At 44.8% G+C, this 22891-nt stretch overlaps 1 protein-coding gene across 1 annotated transcript in view; it reads left to right on the forward strand.

Moving 5' to 3' along the window:
* Nucleotides 1–13615, forward strand: part of LOC129835474 (protein ELFN1-like) — a 244765-nt gene extending 231150 nt beyond the window's left edge. The window contains exons 6-14 of the mRNA XM_055901114.1: nucleotides 75–186; nucleotides 608–793; nucleotides 4425–4581; nucleotides 5489–5660; nucleotides 5862–6270; nucleotides 6821–7025; nucleotides 8831–9063; nucleotides 9402–9546; nucleotides 10340–13615. Of these exons, the coding sequence (XP_055757089.1) occupies nucleotides 75–186; nucleotides 608–793; nucleotides 4425–4581; nucleotides 5489–5660; nucleotides 5862–6270; nucleotides 6821–7025; nucleotides 8831–9063; nucleotides 9402–9546; nucleotides 10340–10590 (1870 nt within the window). The 3' untranslated portion in view covers nucleotides 10591–13615. The remainder of the gene's footprint in view (nucleotides 1–74; nucleotides 187–607; nucleotides 794–4424; nucleotides 4582–5488; nucleotides 5661–5861; nucleotides 6271–6820; nucleotides 7026–8830; nucleotides 9064–9401; nucleotides 9547–10339) is intronic.
* Nucleotides 13616–22891: the final 9276 nt, after the last annotated feature.

The raw sequence follows: 22891 nt of genomic DNA on the forward strand, positions 1-22891 counted from the left end.
AATGACTTCCTACATTGACTGCCTTGAACTGGATTTGAGCCAAACACTGGTAACCGCCGTGTGTTCCCGACCAGGACCAACGAGAGGATGGTGTGTGATACTCCGGCCGGGTTTTCAGGCTACAGCCTCCTCAGTCAGAACCCCAGGATGCCTGCGAACCGCAACGCTCTGCACATGCTCAATGTGGTCTGTAGACTAACACATATCGTTATTAGTATCCTTTATTTAATAAATCCACCCTAAAATTAACTATCTTTTGGTATTTGTTTCATTTTTCCATTGTTGATATTGTCCCGAAACGTTTTGCTTGTCAGCAATCATGTTTTCAAGATGTGTAAACTTTAAAAATGCAGAAATACATCTGGTATGATGCATGATAGAGTGTTGAGACACTGTAGAACACCATAGTATGTTGTCATAGTAACAGTATATCGTTCGTAGCAGTTAGAATACATTACATCATGTTATATTTTATATTCATTGAGTGTGGGAAACGAGCTATACAAATTAATTATTTTTATTGTTCTGATTTTATGATTACTTTTATAAAATATTTGTATGGTTATATTTAGGATGATGATGATGATGATGATTATTATCATTATAGGTGTGTACCGACGACGGTAGCAACTCTTTGCCGAACATCATTGTTCAGTCCGATTTTACGACCCTCCCACCGTACTCTCCCTGCGGATTGGACGACTGCCCCTCTGGAATGTCCCCGGAGGACCCAATCAGCATCAGCCCCTCCTACCCTGATCTGAACAACAAGCCTAGTATGAAGGTGAAACAGGTGAGCCCCACCTACCCTGATCTGAACAACAAGCCTACTCTCTCTCTTTCGTTCTCTCTCTCTCTTGTTCTCTCTCATCTATCTCTCTCTCTCTCTCATTAATCATCTCTCTCTCACTCATCTCTCCCTACTCTCTCTCATTCTCTCTCTCTCTCTCATTAATCAGCTCTCTCTCACTCATCTCTCCCTACTCTCTCGCTCTCACTCATCTCCCTCTCTCATCTCCCTCTCTCATCTCTCCCTACTCTCTCTCTCTTTTGTTCTCTCTCATCTATCTATCTATGTCTCTCTCGCTCTCAATTTAATTCAAGGGGCTTTATCGTCACGGGAAACATATGTTGACATTGTCAAAGCAAGTGAAATAGATAATCTACACAAGTGAAATAAACGATAAAAATGAACAGTAAACATTACACGTACAGAAGTTTCAAAAGAATAAAGACATTACAAATGTCATATTATGTATATATACAGTGTGGTAACAATGTACAAATGGTTAAAGTACAAAAGGGAAAATAAATAAGCATAAATATGGGTTGTATTTACAATGGTGTTTGTTCTTCACTGGTTGCCCTTTTCTTGTGACAACAGGTCACAAATCTTGCTGCTGTGATGCACACTGTGGTATTTCACCCAGTAGATATGGGAGTTTATCAAAATTGGCTTTGTTTTCGAATTCTTTGTGGATCTGTGTAATCTGAGGGAAATATGTGTCTCTAATATGGTCATACATTGGGCAGGAGGTTAGGAAGTGCAGCTCAGTTTCCACCTCATTTTGTGGGCAGTGTGCACATAGCCTGTCTTCTCTTGAGAGCCAAGTCTGCCTACGGCGGCCTTTCTCAATAGCAAGGCTATGCTCACTGAGTCTGTACATAGTCAAAGCTTTTCATACGTTTGCGTCAGTCACAGTGGTCAGGTATTCTGCCACGGTGTACTCTCTGTTTAGGGCCAAATAGCATTCTAGTTTGCTCTGTTTTTTTGTTAATTAATTCCAATGTATCAAGTAATTATCTTTTTGTTTTCTCATGATTTGGTTGGGTCTAATTGTGCTGTTGTCCTGGGTCTCTGTGGGTTGTGTTTGTGTTTGTGAACAGAGCCCTAGGACCAGCTTGCTTAGGGGACTCTTCTCCAGGTTCATCTCTCTGTAGGGGATGGCTTTGTTATAGAAGGTTTGGGAATCGCTTCCTTTTAGGTGGTTGTAGAATTGAATGGCTCTTTTCTGGATTTTGATCATTAGCGGGTATCGGCCTAATTCTGCTCTGCATGCATTATTTGGTGTTCTGTGTTGTACACTGATGTCAGCGATTGTGTGCAGATATGTAGCGGAGTCAGGCGTAGGACACAGGTGTTGAGCAACACAACGGAGTTTACTCAAAATACAAGTAAAATTTCACATAGGAAATATAACAAGCACACTAGCACATACAACAATCACTAACGACACAAACAATCACGGACAGAACAGAAATGTATGCCAGAGGGTTAAATAGGGAACATGATAGGGGAATTGAAACCAGGTGTGTGTAATACAGACAAAACAAAACGAAACTGAAACATGGATCGGTGGTGACTAGAAGGGCCGACTTCGGCGGAAGTCGTGACAACTGAGGATATTTTTGCAGAATTCTGCATGCAGTCTCAATTTGGTGTTTGTCCCATTTTGTGAATTCTTGGTTGGTGAGCGGACCCCAGACATCACAACCATAATGGGCAATGGGTTCTATGACTGATTCAAGTATTTTTAGCCAGATCCTAATTGGTATGTTGAATTTTATGTTCCTTTTGATGGCCCTTCTTGCCATGTCTCTCAGATCGTTCACAGCTTTGTGGAAGTTACCTGTGGCGCTGATGTTTAGGCCAAGGTATGTATAGTTTTTTTGTGTGCTCTAGGGCAACGGTGTCGAGATAAAATTTGTATTTGTGGTCCTGGCGACTGGACCTTTTTTGGAAAACCAATATTTTGTTCTTACTGAGATTTACTGTCAGGGCCCAGGTCTGACAGAACCTGTGCAGAATATCTAGGTGTTGCTGTATGCCCTCCTTGGTTGGTGACAGAGGCACCAGATCATCAGCAAACAGTAGACATTTGACTTGAGATTCTAGTAGGGTGAGGCCGGGTGCTGCAGACTTTTCTAGTGCCCTCGACAATTAATTGATATATATGTTGAAGAGGGTGGGGCTTAAGCTGCATCCCTGTCTCACCCCACGGCCCTGTGGGAAGAAATATGTGTGTTTTTTGCCTATTTTAACCGCACACTTGTTGTTTGTGTACATAGATTTTATAAGGTCGTATGTTTTACCTCCGACGCCACTTTCCATCAATTTGTATAGCAGACCCTCATGCCAAATTAAGTCGAAGGCTTTTTTGAAATCAACAAAGCATGAGAAGACTTTGCCTTTGTTTTGGTTTGTTTGTTTTTCAGTTAGGTCATGGTCTGTTGTACGGTAATTTGGTAAAAAGCCAATTTGACATTTGCTCAGTACATTGTTTTCACTGAGGAAATGTACGAGTCTGCTGTTAATGATAATGCAGAGAATTTTCCCAAGGTTGCTGTTGACGCATATCCCACGGTAGTTATTGGGGTCAAATTTGTCTCCACTTTTGTGGATTGGGGTGATCAGTCCTTGGTTCCAAATATTGGGGAAGATGCCAGAGCTGAAGATGATGTTAAAGAGTATTAGTTTTAGTATAGCCAGTTAGAATTTGTTGTCTGTATATTTGATCATTTAATTGAGAACACCATCAACACCACAGGCCTTTTTGGTTGGAGGGTTTGTATTTTGTCCTGTAGTACATTCAAGGTAAATGGAGAATTCAGTGGGTTCTGGTACACTTTAATAGTTGATTCTAAGATTTGTATTTGATCATGTATATGTTTTTGCTGTTTGTTCTTTGTTATAGAGATAAAAAGATTGGAGAAGTGGTTTACCCATACATCTCCATTTTAGATAGATAACTCTTTGTGTTGTTGTTTTAGTGTTTTCCAATTTTCCCAGAATTGGTTAGAGTCTATGGATTCTTCAGTTACTTTGAGCTGATTTCTGACGTGCTGTTTCTTCGTTCTCCGTAGTGTATTTCTGTATTGTTTTAGTGATTCACCACAGTGAAGGTGTAGACTCAGGTTCTCTGTTGTGTCTTACTCAGGTTTTCCGGGTCTCTGTGTTTTTGGTTGGACAAGTTTCTCAATTTCTTTCTTAGATTTTTCCATTCTTCATCAAATCATTTGTCCTTGTTGTTCATTTTCTTCAGTTTTCTATTTGAGATGTTTCGATTTGATAGAGAAGCTGAGAGGTCAAATATAAGATTTTCTACTGACAAGTTTACACATTCACTATTACAGTGGAACATTTTACCCAGGAAATTGTCTGAAAGGGACTGAATTTGTTGTTGCCTAATAGTTTTTTGTTAGTTAGTTTCCAAACTATATTCCTTCCATCTATAGCATTTCTTAATGTTACTCAGTTCCTTTGGCTTTGATGCCTCATGATTGAGTATTGCTCTGTTCAAGTAGACTGTGATTTTGGTGTGGTCTGGTAGAGGGCTCTCTACTCTCACTCTCTCTTTCAATCTCTCTACTCTCTCTCTCTCTCTCTCTCTCTCTCCCTACTCTCTCTCTCTCTCTCTCTCTAGACCTCCCACACCTCAGCAGTGATCACGGTCCAGATCCCTCACCCCTTCAGTAAGATGTACATCCTGGTCCTCTACAACAACAGTTTCTTCACTGACATTCAGAACCTGAAGAACCACAAGGAAGAGATTGAACTGAACAACCTGAAAGCCCACACGGGTAGGACATAGTTTCAATCATCCCTACCAACCGTGTGTGTGTGTGTGTGTCTGTGTGTGTGTGTGTGTGTGTGTGTGTGTGTGTGTGTGTGTGTGTGTGTGTGTGTGTGTGTGTGTGTGTGTGTGTGTGTGTGTGTGTGTGTGTGTGAGACAATGTCTGCATACTAAATGGCATCATGTAATATCCTATGCAGTTATATATCAATATAATGTCATGTAAGTTACTCTCTCTCTTTCTCTCCCCCTACCCCCTCTCGCTCACTTCTCCCTCCCTCTCTACTTTCTCCGTCCCTCCCTCTCTCTCTCCCTTCCCCCTCTCTCTGTCCTTCTCTCTCTCTCTCCCTCCCCTTCTCCCTCCCTCCCTCTCTCTCTCCCTTTCCCCTCCCTACCTCTCTCTCTCTGTCCCTCCCTCCCTCCCTACCTTCTCCGTCCCTCCCTCTCTCTCCCTTCCTCCTCCCTCCCTCCCTACCTTCTCCGTCCCTCCCTCTCTCTCCCTTCCTCCTCCCTCCCTCTCTCTCCGTCACTCCCTCCCTCTCTCCCTACCTTCTCCGTCCCTACCTCCCTCTCTCTCTCCCTTCCCCCTCCCTCCCTCTCTCCGTCCCTCCCTCCCTACCTCCTCTGTCCTTCCCTTTCCCTTCTCCCTCCCTCCCTCTCTCTCTCTCTCCCTCCCTCCCCCGCTCTCTCTCTCTCCCCTTCTCCCCTCCCTCCCTCTCTCTCTCCCTCCCTCCCCTTCTCCCCTCTCTCTCCCTCCCCTTCTCCTCTCTCTCTCTCCCTCCCTCCCTCTCTCTCTCCCTCCCCTTCTGTCTCCCTCCCTCTCTCCCTCCCCTTCTCTCCCCTCTCTCTCTCCCTCCCTCCCCTTCTCCTTCCCCCTCTCTCTCTCTCTCTCTCTCTCTCTCTCTCTCTCTCAGACTACACCTACTGCGTCGTGTCCATAAGAAACCAGCTCCGTTATAACCACACCTGTCTGTCCATCTCCACCGGGAGGAAGGCAGGTCTGGAGAGGACCTCCAACGACTCCTCTGCTACCCACTACATCATGACTATACTGGGCAGTCTCTTCAGCATGGTCCTGATACTAGGGTTAGTCTTCCACAGACAGGAAGAGTCAGCACTTACTTCATTACAATTCCAATGCAGTCTGTTGTTTAGTCACGGTAATATGGAGAGTTCAGAGGCAAACACAATGATTTAAATGCGGGAAAAAAATCGGAAATGAGAAAATGATTAATGATCAAATTTTCCCCATTTCGAAAATGGTTTCATAAAATATTCTTCTTCTAGTTTTGTGTTCCACTGCCTGAGGAAGAAGAGGCAGCGAGACGAGAAGAACAAGAAGATTGGAAAGATACAGAAGAGCCTGATGGAGCTGAAATACGGCGCTGACCTGGAGGGTGGTGGAGGAACAGGAGGAGGGGGGTCCATCTCTCAGCTATCCCAGAAACAGATGCTCTCGGCTGGGGAGAGTCTCACGCGGATGCCCTACCTTCCCCAGGGTGGAACCTGTGAGATGGACCAGTACAATCTACAGGAGATCATTGATACTCCAAAGGCAGTGAAAGGGAACTATATTGAAGTGCGAGGAACTGTGGGCGACCTGCCGGACCGGAGGGAGAGGGAGAGGGAACGAGAGCGGGAACGAGAGAGGGAGAGAGAGAGGGAATGTAGTCTCTCTCCACAAGACAACCCTCAGGTAACCTGTTCATTTGATGCTGTACTGTGGCTGCACTGTGGCTACACTGTGGCTGTACTGTGGCTGTACTGTGGCTGTACTGTGGCTACACTGTGACTGTACTGTGGCTGCACTGTGGCTGTACCGTGGCTGCACCGTGGCTGTACTGTGGCTGTACTGTGGCTACACTGTGGCTACACTGTGGCTGCACTGTGGCTGCATTGTGGCTGTAATGTGGCTGTACTGTGGCTACACTGTGGCTACGCTGTGGCTGCGCTGTGGCTGCGCTGTGGCTGCGCTGTGGTACACTGTGGCTGCGCTGTGGCTGCACTGTGGCTACGCTGTGGATGTACTGTGGCTGCACTGTGGATGAACTCTTCCAGTCTGTACAACCTAGTGTGTGTATTGGAGGAGGATACAGCAGAATCCCATCTCCTGAGGATTAATAAAGTATTCTTCTTCTTCATCCTTTTCTTCCTCCTCCTCCTCTTCCTCCTCAGGATACAGCAGAATCCCATCTCCTGAGGATTAATAAAGCATTCTTCCGCCTTGTCTTCCTCCTCCTCCTCAGGGTTCAGTAGCAGAGATCTCCACCATCGCCTCAGAGGTGGACAAGGTGAACCAGATCATCAACAACTGTATTGATGTCCTCAAGTCAGAGTCTACGTCGTTCCAGGGGGTCAAGTCGGGCTCTGTGTCCACCGCTGAACCCCAACTAGAGCTGATCTCAGACCAGCCACAGAGACAGTCAGGCTTCCTGTCACCGCAGTATAAAGGTACTGTCATTACAGTGTATACACACACCTGTCCACCCGTCTGTATCTTTTGAACCCCAACTAGAGCTGATCTCAGACCAGCCACAGAGACAGTCAGGCTTCCTGTCACCGCAGTATAAAGGTACTGTCATTACAGTGTAAACACACACCTGTCCATCCGTCTGTATCTTTTGAACCCCAACTAGAGCTGATCTCAGACCAGCCACAGAGACAGTCAGGCTTCCTGTCACCGCAGTATAAAGGTACTGTCATTACAGTGTAAACACACACCTGTCCATCCGTCTGTATCTTTTGAACCCCAACTAGAGCTGATCTCAGACCAGCCACAGAGACAGTCAGGGTTCCTGTCACCGCAGTATAAAGGTACTGTCATTACAGTGTAAACACACACCTGTCCATCCGTCTGTATCTTTTGAACCCCAACTAGAGCTGATCTCAGACCAGCCACAGAGACAGTCAGGCTTCCTGTCACCGCAGTATAAAGGTACTGTCATTACAGTGTAAACACACACCTGTCCATCCGTCTGTATCTTTTGAACCCCAACTAGAGCTGATCTCAGACCAGCCACAGAGACAGTCAGGCTTCCTGTCACCGCAGTATAAAGGTACTGTCATTACAGTGTATACACACACCTGTCCATCCGTCTGTATCTTTTGAACCCCAACTAGAGCTGATCTCAGACCAGCCACAGAGACAGTCAGGCTTCCTGTCACCGCAGTATAAAGGTACTGTCATTACAGTGTATACACACACCTGTCCACCCGTCTGTATCTTTTGAACCCCAACTAGAGCTGATCTCAGACCAGCCACAGAGACAGTCAGGCTTCCTGTCACCGCAGTATAAAGGTACTGTCATTACAGTGTATACACACACCCGTCCATCCGTCCGTCCGTATCTTTTTTTATTTTTCATTTAACCTTTATTTAACTAGGCAAGTCAGTTAAGAACAAATTCTTATTAACAATGACGGCCTACACCCGGCCACACCCGGACAACGCTGGGCCAATTGTGCACCGCCCTCTCTGTCTATCTGTCTGTTGATTGGTCAGTCAGTCGGTCTCTTTACTCTATCTAAATTTTCACTTTGATTTGAAGGAGGCAGTGATCTTCCACCAGCCTCAATGTCCACCTGTTATTTCTGAATTATTATAAATGTTATTACTTATTAAATGTTATAACTTATTACATGTTATAACTTATTAAATGTTACAACTTATTAAATGGTATAACTTATTACATGTTATAACGTATTAAATGTTATAACTTATTAAATGTTATAACTTATTAAATGTTATAACTTATTAAATATTAACTTATTAAATGTTATACCGTATTAATTGTTCTAACTTATTAAATGTTATAACTTATTAAATTTTATAACTTATTACATGTTATAACTTATTACATGTTATAACTTATTAAATGTCATACCGTATTAAATGTTATAACTTATTACACGTTATACCTTATTAAATGTTTTAACTTATTAAAAGTTATACCTTATTAAATGTTAACTTATTAAATGTTAAATGTTATAACTTATTAAATGTTATAACTTATTAAATGTTACACCGTATTAAATGTTATAACTTATTAAATGTTATACCGTATTAAATGCTATAACTTATTAAATGTTATAACTTATTAAATGTTATACCGTATTAAATGTTAAATGTTATAACTTATTAAATGTTAGAACGTATTATTATTACTTTTTACTATGCTCTTTGAGATTATTATCATAATGAAAAGCGCTTTACAAATGTACCAAATTATTAATATTTATTAATATTATGATTGAAGGAGGTTACCACCACCCTCTCCAGAGACACCACAGTATGGAAGCTCCGTCCAAACGACCTTCGACCTCCTCCAGCGGGTCCGTCCGCTCCCCGCGCACCTTCCGCTCCGACGGGCCGTACCGGGGAACCTCTGAGACCAAGTACATCGAGAAAACGTCGCCGACCGGAACCACCGACGACACCGTCCTCACCGTGACGCCCGCCGCCGCCATCTTACGAGCAGAGGCCCAGAAGGTATTGTACTGTGTGTGTGTGTGTGTGTGTGTGTGTGTGTGTGTGTGTGTGTGTGTGTGTGTGTGTGTGTGTGTGTGTGTGTGTGTGTGTGTGTGTGTGTGTGTGTACTATAACCACATAGCAGCACCACAGTAGTATTAATATAGTATAATGATAGGATAACTACATAGTAATATCACAGTAGTATTAATATAGTATAGCGATAACTACATAGTAGTATTACAGTAGTGTAAATACAGTATAGTGATAACTACATAGTAGTATTACAGTAGTATTAGTTTAGTGAATAACTACATAGTAGTATTATGATATGAGTTATTTTATATTTGTATTATAAGGTCCGACAGTACAAGGAGCAGCGCCACTCGTACCCGGGCCCCCAACACCCCCTCCCTGACTCTGAGGAGCTAGAGGAACTCAGTAGCAGGAAACCCTCTTCCATCCTGGAACCCCTCACCCTGGGGCGGCACCCCAGAGACCTAGGTAACACTGATTGATTGGTTGATTGGTTGGTTGGTTGGTTGGTTGGTTGATTGATTGGTTGGTTGATTGGTTGATTGATTGGTTGATTGGTTGGTTGATTGGTTGGTTGATTGATTGGTTGGTTGGTTGGTTGATTGATTGATTGGTCGGTTGGTCGGTTGGTTAGTTGATTGGTTGGTTGGTTGATTGGTCAGTTGGTTGATTGGTCGGTTGGTGGTGGTTCGGTCAGTTGGTGATTGGTTGGTTGATTGGTTGATTAGTTGGTTGGTTGGTGGATGGATGATCGGTAAATTGGTTGGTTAGTTGATTGGTTGGTGATTAGTTGATTAGTTGGATGATCGGATGATCGGATGATCGGTCAATTGGTTGGTTGGATGATCGGTCAGTTGGTTGGTTGGCGGTTGATTGGTCGGTTGGTGGATTAATTGGTTGGTTGGTTGATTGGTTGGTTGGTTAGTTGGTTGGTTGGTTGGTTGGTTGATGGTTGATTGGTCGGTTGGTGGATTGATTGGTTGGTGGTTTGGTTGGTTGGTGACTGGTCAGTTAGTTTGTTGATTGGTTGGTTGGTTGGTTGATTGGTTGGTTGAATGATTGATTGGTGGGTTGGTTGGTTGGTTGGTTGGTTGGTTGATTGGTTGGTTGAATGATTGATTGGTGGGTTGGTTGGTTTGTTGATTGGTTGGATGGCTGGCTGGTTGGTTGATTGATTAATTGACTGTGTGTATACACTGAGGTTGACAAACCAATTTCCTCTCAGGGATGAATAACGTGTTGTTCTAATGTCTGATCTTAGCCTACGCCCAGCTGTCCCCGCAGTACCACAACCTGAGCTATGAGTCCAGTCCGGAGTACTCCTGCACCCCGTCGCTAGGGATCTGGGAGAGGTTTAAGCTCCATCGGAAGAGACACAGAGATGAGGAATACGGGGAAGAATACATGGCGGCGGGACACGCGCTGAGGAGGAGTTTGCAGGTCGCCAAGGACGAGGATCTGCACGACATACTGGACTACTGGAAAGGTGTCTCGGCACAGCAGAAGTCGTGAAGCGGCTGGTGTCGTGATGTGATGAGGCTCTGGCACTACTTGGGCATAAAGGAGGACGGAGGTCGTATGGAGACTATAAGGGCTCTATTCCACCGGGAAACATGAAGCGTTACAGATTCCGCCATTCATTTCTGATTGACAGCGTTTCACCGTCTCCGCTGAAGCAGGGACATCTAAGTTTCAATCTGTACAGCTGAACACACGCACGCGCACACACACGCGCGCACACACACACACACACACACACACACACACACACACACACACACACACACACACACACACACACACACACACACACACACACACACACACACACACACACACACACACACACACACACACACACACACACACACACACCTCTCTCTGCTTTAAAAAAACATGGACCAAAATGAAATGAATACGATTTAAAAACAACGAATGAAGATCTTGATTAAAAATACATTATTTTTTAACAGAAGATCAAGAGAAATTATTATTATGACTATTTCTCCCTTCTATGTAGCTGTTTCTACTAAAACTAGGCTTTGGATGAACACAACAAAAAATAAACACAACAAACACAAGATATTATATGGACTGGTGGTACGCTACAGTGTATGTGCCAAATCAACAAGGGTCTCACATAGCACCTTCTTGTCCCCATATACCCTGGCTGGGTCTCAGATGACAGCACCTTCTTCCCTAGAAGAAGGGAACAGAGTGGGATTTGAGACGCAGAACCGAGGAGAACCGTAGAGGAGAACCGTAGAGGAGAACCGTAGAACACTGTATAAACCTCTCTCCCGCCTCATCACTCTTTTATACATATTAAACAAGTTAGAATAAGAATGTGATTCTTACTATTGTTATTGTTATTAATATTATCATTGCTATTATTTGAATATCGCATGGCTACGTCCTGTGACAGTGACTATTGTTGTGACTTTCGAGAAAAGAAGAAACTCAAAATGGCCGTCGCACAACCTTATTACAAAATGTCCGCAGACGAACAACCTCGACGAAGACAGACATTTCGTGATCTCTTCTTCTTCTTTTTACCAGAGGACTCTTTCTCTCTTCCTTAAGGAACACTATTTTCCTCCGCTAACAGACTCTTATTTGGAAACGTTCCTTGACGTATTACACGGGGGGACTTTTATTGTGAAACTACAAAAAAGGGGGGGAATGATCTTGTTCAGAAGAAAGAGAAAAAGCTCTATATTTGCATAAAAATATGTCTTGTTAGTTAGTTAGCTAGTTAGTGTGTTTCTACCGAGGGGATTTGAAAACCTTCTTTGAGACTTTGAGAGACCAGCTCCAAACTGACCTAACCTGCAGTACGTTTTTGATTTTGAAATCCTACCAATCTCTAACGAATGTCTTCAAGTCCCTAACGTGGATGATTACTGCACTGTTCAAAATCAGAAAACGTCTCTTAACTCTAAAAACGCCCTCCCTGAAAACACTGTAGCCTACAACTCCCAGATTCATTTTTTTTTTTACCCACAATTCCTCTCTCTTGTCCCTTCCTTGTCCCTCCCCCAATCCCCGTAGTTCCTCCCTCCCAGTCCCCATCCTCAGTTGAGTTCTAGTTCTGCCAAATCACAACTCAAACGGCACAATACGGACCGACCGGCCGACTGTCATCGAATCTCCCCGTACCTCAACCCAAATCATTCTATGACCAAAGTGCTGTGGTAGCAGAAGTTCCCAGACGTCCTTCTAGCCCAGTCTGTCCCCAAACACCCTGGCTGGGGCTCAGATGACAGCCTGTTTCCTATATAGTTACAACAACCTTTTCATTCGTTAGTTTGGTTGCTGCTATTTATTTATTTTTACCATTTTATAGCAGCCCTCGGTTTCCATGGATACAGCTCCTGGTTTCCATGGATGCTGGGACACAGGAAGTGGAATCACGTGCACTATATAGGGAACGGGGTGCCATATGGGGCGTATCCATATCTACACACCTACTACAGGAGATGAATGTATTTCTTCTTTACATAATGAAAAGTAAACGGCAGCTGATACTGATCCTGCTGACAGATACCGTTTTGTAATTCTCTCTCTTTCTCTCCCTCTGTCTGTCTCTCTCTTCCTCTCTCTCTCTTCCTCTGTCTCTCTCTCTCTTCCTCTGTGTCTGTTTCTCTCTCTTCCTCTCTCTCTGTCTGTCTCTCTCTCTCTCTCTTCCTCTCTGTCTGTTTCTTTCTCTCTCTCTTCCTCTCTGTCTGTTTCGTTCTCTCTCTCTTCCTCTCTGTCTTTCTCTCTGTCTCTCTCTCTCTTCCTCTGCTTCTCTCTCTTTATTTCTCTCTGATACACTGTATATTGATCTGATCATGATGTATTGATTGATTGATATTGATATCTTATGATCTGATCATGATGTATTGATTGATTGATATTGACACCTTATATGATCTGATCATGATGTATTTATTGATTGATTTATTGATTGACTGCTTATATGTGCTTAAATCATTTAGCCCTGTTAACTAAACAGCCTTATACAGTTGTTATTTTCTTGGTGTGTAAATGACAATTTGAAGTTTTCACTTCATCTTTCGATGGTTTTCTCAACCATATTTTTCTAAATGCTACACAAAGATTCTTCTTAAAGCCTCACACAAAGCTGTTTCTTTAAATAGCAGGTATCTAAATGTACGTAGTAAACTAATCCGTTTGTTGGTTAGATTGCTGTTTTGTGTTGCTTTCTTTTTTTTAAATAATGCATTTTTTTGTAGCAGCCCTTGGTATCCATGGATACCGCTGGGTGACAAAAAGTAGAAACATTGTGTAAAGGATGACAAGAGAAGAAGAAGGAGAAGGGAAGGAGGAGCAACTCGCTATTGGACAGTGTGCATTCTGGGTAAACAGGAAACAGAGACTGACAGTGTGTTCTGTGGTTGTGTTGCGTTTCCTGCTTGCGACATGACGGCGAGAGAGAGAGAGACGTGGTCACCACAACGATCTCTGAGATTCCGGAGTCTTCTCCTTGGTCTGTCGGAGATGAACATGAAGCACAATAAAACGTCTTTCCTTCCCTGTTCTTCTTCTTTTCCTGTAGAACGAACGGAGAATGAAAAGGAGGGGATTGTGGAGAGGGAGTGAAAGAGATGAATGAAGAAAGAGCGGGAGTGTGTGATGATGCATGTTGAGAAAAGAGAGAGTAAGAGAGAGAGAGGAGGAGGAAAGAGAGAGAGAGTGAGAGAGAGAGAGAGAGAGAGAGAGAGAGAGAGAGAGAGAGAGAGGAGGAGGAAAGAGAGAGAGAGAGAGAGAGAGAGAGAGAGAGAGAGAGAGAGAGAGGAGGAGAGAGAGAGAGAGAGAGAGAGAGAGAGAGAGAGAGAGAGAGAGAGAGAGAGAGAGAAGGAGGAAAGAGCCAGGAGAAAATCTGAAAAACAGAGATGGTCGACAGGTCATTCTCTTACATCAGATAGCACTGATCTGTCTCGTATCAAAGCGTAATGGGAGAGATTAAATGGAGTCCGGCTACAATGTGCTGTCTGACATTCCCAAATATTACCCCGGTGACATCGTCTGCCGAACCCCGTTTCATCCTCAAAACAGGCTGCATGAATCGAAGCTAAAACATCTGTTCATAATGCTGAGGTTTGTTCTGGTGAACAACTCCCACTATTTGACATCCATTTGAGTTTTGTACTTCAACTTCAACAAGCAGCATTTGGATTGACAATGTGTTACGAAAGCTAGCTTAAATGTGTCCAACATTAGCTTGCTAGCTGAGCCATTTGGATTGACAATGTGTAGGAAAGCTAGCTTAAATGTGTCCAACATTAGCTTGCTAGCTGAGCCATTTGGATTGACAATGTGTTACGAAAGCTAGCTTAAATGTGTCCAACATTAGCTTGCTAGTTGAGCCATTCAAACTTCATAAATATATATATATATAAAAATGGGATGCTGCTAACCAACCAGTTACCTTGCTGCTAACCAACCAGTTACCTAACCAACCAGTTACCTTGTGCTGCACACACACAATACTGAACGCTTCCACCAAAAGCTAGATTTATTTGACCTTGATTTAACTAGGCAAGTCAGTTAACAACAAATTCTTATTTACAATGACGGCCTACCGGGGAACAGTTGGTTAACTGCCTTGTTCAAGGGCAGAACAACAGATGTGTACCTTGTCAGCTCTGGCATTCGATCCAGCAACCTTTCAGTTAGTGTCCCAACGCTCGAACCACTAGGCTACCTGCCGTCCCGAGATACTGTAGTAGCTAAAATTTGAATGTTTTTTCATGTGTTTTCATGACGCCCCTGGGCCATGTAGTGATGAGGGTGTTCATGTGTTATCATGACGCCCCTGGGCCATGTAGTGACGAGGGTGTTGTTCATGTGTTATCATGACGCCCCTGGGCCATGTAGTGATGAGGGTGTTGTTCATGTGTTTTCATGACGCCCCTGGGCCATGTAGTGATGAGGGTGTTCATGTGGTTTCATGACGCCCCTGGGCCATGTAGTGATGAGGGTGTTGTTCATGTGTTATCATGACGCCCCTGGGCCATGTAGTGATGAGGGTGTTGTTCATGTGTTATCATGACGCCCCTGGGCCATGTAGTGATGAGGGTGTTGTTCATGTGTTATCATGACGCCCCTGGGCCATGTAGTGATGAGGGTGTTGTTCATGTGTTTTCATGACGCCCCTGGGCCATGTAGTGATGAGGGTGTTCATGTGGTTTCATGACGCCCCTGGGCCATGTAGTGATGAGGGTGTTGTTCATGTGTTATCATGACGCCCCTGGGCCATGTAGTGATGAGGGTGTTGTTCATGTGTTATCATGACGCCCCTGGGCCATGTAGTGATGAGGGTGTTGTTCATGTGTTATCATGACGCCCCTGGGCCATGTAGTGATGAGGGTGTTGTTCATGTGTTTTCATGACGCCCCTGGGCCATGTAGTGATGAGGGCGTCATTAGGGAGGGTGTTGTTCATGTGTTATCATGACGCCCCTGGGCCATGTAGTGATGAGGGTGGTCTTCATGTGTTATCATGACGCCCCTGGGCCATGTAGTGATGAGGGTGTTGTTCATGTGTTTTCATGACGCCCCTGGGCCATGTAGTGATGAGGGTGTTCATGTGGTTTCATGACGCCCCTGGGCCATGTAGTGATGAGGGTGTTGTTCATGTGGTTTCATGACGCCCCTGGGCCATGTAGTGATGAGGGCGTCATTAGGGAGGGTGTTGTTCATGTGTTATCATGACGCCCCTGGGCCATGTAGTGATGAGGGTGTTGTGTGTTATCATGACGCCCCTGGGCCATGTAGTGATGAGGGTGTTGTTCATGTGGTTTCATGACGCCCCTGGGCCATGTAGTGATGAGGGTGTTCATGTGTTATCATTACGCCCCTGGGCCATGTAGTGTTGAGGGTGTCATTAGGGAGGGTGTTGTGTGTTATCCTTGTAGAGCAGACGTTTTTATGACTTTTTTTATTTTATATTTTTATTTCACCTTTATTTCACTTTTATTTAACCAGGTAGGCTAGTTGAGAACAAGTTCTCATTTACAACTACTGACCTGGCCATGATAAAGCAAAGCAGTGCGACACATACAACAACACAGAATTACACATGGAGTAAACAAAACATACAGTCGATAATACTATAGAGAAAGTCTATATACAGTGTGTGCAAATGAGGTCGGATAAGGGAGGTAAGGCAATAAGTAGGCCATAGTGGTGAAATAGTTACAGTATGGCAAATTAAACACTGGGGTGATAGATGTGCAAGTAGCGGTACTGGGGTGCAAAGGAGCAAAATAAATAATATGAATAACAATATGATGACGAGGTAGTTGGATGGGCTATTTACAGAAGGGCTAAGTACAGGTGCAGTGATCTGTGAGCTGCTCTGACAGCTGGTGCTTAAAGTTAGTGAGGGAGATAAGAGTCTCCAGCTTCACAGATTTTTGCAGTTCGTTCCAGTCATTGGCAGCAGAGAACTGGAAGGAAAGGTGGCCGAAGGAGGAATTGGCCTTTGCGGGTGACCAGTGAAATATACCTGCTAGAGCGCATGCAGCGGGTGAGTGTTGCTACGGTAACCAGTGAGATAAGGTGGGGCTTTACCTAGCAACGACTTATAGATGACCTGGAGCCAGTGGGTTTGGGGACGGACATGAAGCGAGGGCCAGCCAACGAGAGCATACAGGTCACAGTGGTGGGAAGTATTTGGGGCTTTGATGACAAAACGGATGGCACTGTGAGACTGCATCCAATTTGCTGAGTAGAGTGTTGGAGGCTATTTTGTAAATGACATCACCGAAGTCGAGGATTGGTAGGATGGTCAGCTTTACGAGGGTATGTTTGGCAGCATGAGTGAAGGATGCTTTGTTGCGAAATAGGAAGCCGATTCTAGATTTAATTTTGGATTGGAGATGTTTAATGTGAGTCTGGAAGGAGAGTTTACAGTCTAACCAGACACCTAGGTATTTGTAGTTGTCCACATATTCTAAGTCAGATCCGTCCAGAGAAGTGATGCTGGACGGGCGGGAAGGTGCAGGCAGTGATTGGTTGAATAGCATGCATTTAGTTTGACTTGCATTTAAGAGCAGTTGGAGGCCACGGAAGGAGAGTTGTGTGGCATTGAAGCTCATCTGGAGGTCAGTTAACACAGTGTCCAAAGAGGGGCCAGAAGTATATAGAATGGTGTCGTCTGCGTAGAGGTGGATCAGAGAATCAGCAAGAGCGACATCATTGATATATACAGAGAAAAGAGTCGGCCCGAGGATGGAACCCTGTGGCACCCCCATAGAGACTGCCAGAGGTCCGGACAACAGGCCCTCCGATTTGACACACTGAACTCTGTCTGCGAAGTAGTTGGTAAACCTGGCGAGGCAATCGTTTGAGAAACCAAGGCTGTCGAGTATGCCAATAAGAATATGGTGATTGACAGAGTCGAAAGCCTTGGCCAGGTCGTTGAATACAGCTGCACAGTATTGTCTCTTATCGATGGCGGTTATGATATCGTTTAGGACCTTGAGCGTGGCTGAGGTGCACCCATGACCAGCTCTGAAACCAGATTGCATAGCAGAGAAGGTACGCTGAGATTCGAAATGGTCGGTAATCTGTTTGTTAACTTGGCTTTCGAAGACCTTAGAAAGACAGGTTAGGATAGATATAGGTCTGTAGCAGTTTGGGTCGAGTGTCTCCCCCTTGGAAGAGGGGGATGACCGTGGCAGCTTTCCAATCCTTGGGGATCTCAGACGATACGAGAGAGAGACTGATTTCGGCGGATAATTTTAGGAAGAGAGGGTCCAGATAGTCTAATCTGGCTGATTTGTAGGGGTCCAGATTTTGCAGCTCTTTCAGAACATCAGCAGTCTGGATTTGGGTGAAGGAGAAATGGGGGAGGCTTGGGCAAGTTGCAGTGAAGAGTGCAGGGCTGTTGACTGGGGTCGTGGTAGCCAGGTGGAAGCATGGCCAGCCGTAGAAAAAATGCTTATTGAAATTCTCAATAATAGTTGATTTATCGGTGGTGACGGCGTTTCCTAGCCTCAGTGCAGTGGGCAGCTGGGAGGGGGTGCTCTTATTCTCTGTGGACTTTACAGTGTCCCAGAACTTTGTGTGAGTTTGTGTGACAGGATGCAAATGTCTGTTTAAAAAAGCTAGCCTTTGCTTTTCTAACTGCCTGTGTATATTGGTTCCTATCTTCCCTGAAAAGTTGCAAGTCACGGGGGCTATTCGATGCTAATGCAGTACGCCACAGGATGTTTTTGTGCTAGTCAAGGGCAGTCAGGTCTGGAGTGAACCAAGGGCTATATCTGTTCTTAGTTCTACACTTTTTGAATGGGGCATGCTTATTTAAGATGGTGAGGAAAGCGCTTTTGAAAAACAACCAGACATCCTCTACTGACGGGATGTGGTCAATATCCTTCCAGGATACCCGGGCCAGGTCGATTAGAAAGGCCTGCTCGCTGAAGTGTTTTAGGGAGCGTTTGACAGTGATGAGGGGTGGTCGTTTGACCCCAGACCCATTACGGACGCAGGCGATGAGGCCGTGATCACAGAGATCCTTGTTGAAGACAGCAGAGGTGTATTTAGAGGGCAGGTTGGTCAGGATGATATCTATGAGGGTGCCCGTGTTTACGGATTTAGGGTTGTACCTGGTGGGTTCATTGATAATTTGTGTGAGATTGAGAGCATCAAGCTTAGATTGTAGGATGGCTGGGGTGTTAAAGCATGTCCCAGTTTAGGTCACCTAGCAGCACGAGCTCTGACGATAGATGGGGGCAATCAATTCACATATGGTGTCCAGGGCACAGCTGGGGGCAGAAGGTGGTCTATAGCAAGCGGTAACGGTGAGAGACTTGTTTCTGGAGAGGTGGATTTTTAAAAGTTACAACACACACATTCTAAAGTAAGGTTTTGTGTGTGTGTGTGTGTGTGTGTGTGTGTGTGTGTGTGTGTGTGTGTGTGTGTGTGTGTGTGTGTGTGTGTGCAACAATCCAATGCAACTAAACAGCAACAAAAGGTGTTTCATTATTTCTTATCTGAGTCTGCTTAGAAAGGTTTAAGAGACTTCACCATTCCCTCCTACTCCTTCCTCCTCCCCCAGGTATCTCCCTCCTCCACTCCCACCTGGGTAGGTCATTTCAGTCTGTCTCCATGGCTACATCACCTTACTCCAACCTCTATCCTATCTCTCCCCCGTCTCTCTCCCCATCTCTCTTTTGTCTCCCAACCACTCTCTCCCTCAACTCCCTCCCCCCTCCCTCTCTCACTTACCTAACACATCAGTCTCGCTCTCTGTCTCTCTCTTTCTGCCCCTCTCCTTCTCTCTCTCTGTCCTCACACACCAGTCTCTCTCTCTATCCTCACACACCAGTCTCTCTCTGTACTCACACATCAGTCTCTCTCTCTGTCTCTCTCTCTTTCTGCCCCTCTCCTTCTCTCTCTCTGTCCTCACACATCAGTCTCTCTCTGTCCTCACACATCAGTCTCGCTCTCTGTCTCTCTTTCTCCCCCTCTCCTTCTCTCTCTCTGTCCTCACACATCAGTCTCTCTCTCTATCCTCACACACCAGTCTCTCTCTGTCCTCACACATCAGTCTCTCTCTCTGTCTCTCTCTCTTTCTGCCCCTCTCCTTCTCTCTCTCTGTCATCACACATCAGCCTCTCTCTGTCCTCACACATCAGTCTCGCTCTCTGTCTCTCTTTCTCCCCCTCTCCTTCTCTCTCTCTGTCCTCACACATCAGTCTCTCTCTGTCCTGTCTCTGTCCTCACACATCAGTCTCGCTCTCTGTCTCTCTTTCTTCCCCTCTCCTTCTCTCTCTCTGTCCTCACACATCAGTCTCTCTCTCTGTCCTCACACATCAGTCTCTCTCTCTGTCCTCACACATCAGTCTCTCTCTCTGTCCTCAGACATCAGTCTCTCTCTTCTCTCTCTCTGTCCTCACACATCAGTCTCTCTTGTCTCTCTCTCTCTCTGTCCTCACACATCAGTCTCTCTTGTCTCTCTCTCTCTCTGTCCTCACACATCAGTCTCTCTCTTCTCCTCTCTCTCTGTCCTCACACATCAATCTCTCTCTCTGTCCTCACACATCAGTCTCTCTCTCTGTCCTCACACATCAGTCTCTCTCTCTGTCCTCACACATCAGTCTCTCTCTCTGTCCTCACACATCAGTCTCTCTCTCTGTCCTCACACATCAGTCTCTCTTGTCTCTCTCTCTCTCTGTCCTCACACATCAGTCTCTCTCTGTCCTCACACATCAGTCTCGCTCTCTGTCTCTCTTTCTCCCCCTCTCCTTCTCTCTCTCTGTCCTCACACATCAGTCTCTCTCTGTCCTCACACATCAGTCTCGCTCTCTGTCTCTCTTTCTCCCCCTCTCCTTCTCTCTCTCTGTCCTCACACATCAGTCTCTCTCTGTCCTCACACATCAGTCTCTCTTGTCTCTCTCTCTCTCTATCCTCACACATCAGTCTCTCTCTCTGTCCTCACACATCAGTCTCTCTCTCTCTGTCCTCACACATCAGTCTCTCTCTTCTCCTCTCTCTCTGTCCTCACACATCAATTTCTCTCTGTCCTCACACATCAATCTCTCTCTCTGTCCTCACACATCAGTCTCTCTCTCTCTGTCCTCACACATCAGTCTCTCTTCTTCTCTCTCTGTCCTCACACATCAGTCTCTCTTCTTCTCTCTCTGTCCTCACACATTATTGAGTGTGTTCTGAACTAGTGGTTAATACACTCTCAGTCCCATACACTCATCTGACAGCTTGAGACATGGAGTTGAGTAGTGACCTTTGTAGAGACACACACAGACAGGCAGGCACACACACACACTGACAGGCAGGCACACAGACACACACGCACACACACACACACACACACACACACACACAGACAGGCACACAGACAGACACACACACACACACACACACACACACACATACACACACACACACACACACACACACACACACACACACACACACGCACACACGCACACACACACACACACACCACCCCCAAGGAATAGATGGTCTCATTGCCCACCTGCCATTTACACACGACTCACATGGCAGATACCTCTTTCTCCCTCCTTCACTTTCATTCTTCCTCTTCAGCCTTTCTGCTATAAGCAGAGAGAGGAGAGAGGAGAGAGGTGGCAGAGAAAGAGAGAGGAGAAAGAGGGCAGAGAAAGAGGAGAGAGGGGGCAGAGAAAGAGAGAGGAGAAAGAGGAGAGAGGGGGCAGAGAAAGAGAGAGAGAAAGGAGAGGAGAGAGGGGGCAGAGAAAGAGAGAGAAAGGAGAGGAGAGAGGGAGCAGAGAAAGAGAGAGAGAAAGGAGAGGAGAGAGGGGGCAGAGAAAGAGAGAGAGAAAGGAGAGGAGAGAGGGGGCAGAGAAAGAGAGAGAGAAAGGAGGGCAGAGAAAGAGGAGAGAGGGGGACAGCGATACAAAATGGTGACATATGGACAACCCATTTTAAAACACTCTACAACACCGTTCAAATTGACACAAACGCAGAACAACGTCAAATTCATGAGAAGTTGAATGGATTAGAAAAAGTTATAAAGGACAATCAAAATCCATTGGACTCCCGAATTACCAAGACCAGGAGCTCTATAAGAAACTTCAGACTCTCAAATTTAAAAAGGCATGTGGACCTGATGGCATCCTAAATGAGATGCTCAAACTCACTAGTGCAAAATTTTAATTGGCTATATTAAAACTGTTTAATTTGATCCTGAGTGTAGGTTATTTCCCTGACATCTGGAATCAAGGACTCTTAACCCCAATCTTTAAGAACGGAGACAAATGTGACCCTAACAATTACAGAGGCATTCGTGTGAACAGTAATTGGAGAAGGTTTTCTGTAGTATTATAAATGTAAGAGTTCTAAACTTCCTTAATAAGCACAATGTCTTGAGTAAAAACCAAGTTGGATTTATACCAAAACATCACACAACTGATCATATTTACACCCTACACACCTTGATAGATAAACATGTCCACCAAAATAATACCAAAATATACCCTTGCTTTATCGACTTCCAAAAAGCATTTGATTCTATTTGGCATACAGGACTGTTCTACAAAGTTATTTAAAGTGGTGTAGGGGGTAAAACATATGACATAATTAAATCAATGTATACTGGCAATATGTGCAGCATTCAAATTGGCAAGAAAAGAACACAATTCTTTAACCAGGGGTGGGGCCTTCGTCAGGGTTGAAATCTGAGCCCTGCACTCTTCAATATTTACATCAACGAATTGTCCACTATTCTAGAAAAATCCTCAGCCCCTGGTGTTAGTCTCCACAATTCAGAAGTTAAATGCCTACTCTTCGCAGATGACCTATGCCTGCTGTCACCCACAGTACATAGCCTACAGCAGAGCCTGGACCTGCTAGAGCAGTACTGCCAGACCTGGACCCTGGCAGTAAACCCCAAAAAGACTAAAATAATGATTTTCCAGAGAAGATCCAGATCTCAGGGAATTAGACCAAAGTTCTCAATTGGTACCAAATATATATACTGTACACACTACAATTACTTAGGTTTAAAAATAAGCTCAACTGGACTCCTTAATGAGGCAGTGAATGAACAGAGAGAAAGCACGCAGGGCATTCTACACCATTTAAAAGCTATTTCAAACTGAAATACCTATAAATTTGGCTAAAACTAATTGACTATGTCATTGAACCAATTGCACTTTATGGCAGAGAGGTGTGGGGTCCACTTGCAAAACAAGATTTCATCAAATGGGACCAACACCCCATTGAAACCCTGCATGCAGAGTTCTGTAAGATTCTCCTACATGTCCAGAGGAAAACTACAAACAATGCATGCAGGGCAGAAT

The sequence above is a fragment of the Salvelinus fontinalis genome, chromosome 3, assembly GCF_029448725.1.
Source record: "Salvelinus fontinalis isolate EN_2023a chromosome 3, ASM2944872v1, whole genome shotgun sequence".
In the NCBI taxonomy this organism is placed as follows: domain Eukaryota; kingdom Metazoa; phylum Chordata; class Actinopteri; order Salmoniformes; family Salmonidae; genus Salvelinus; species Salvelinus fontinalis.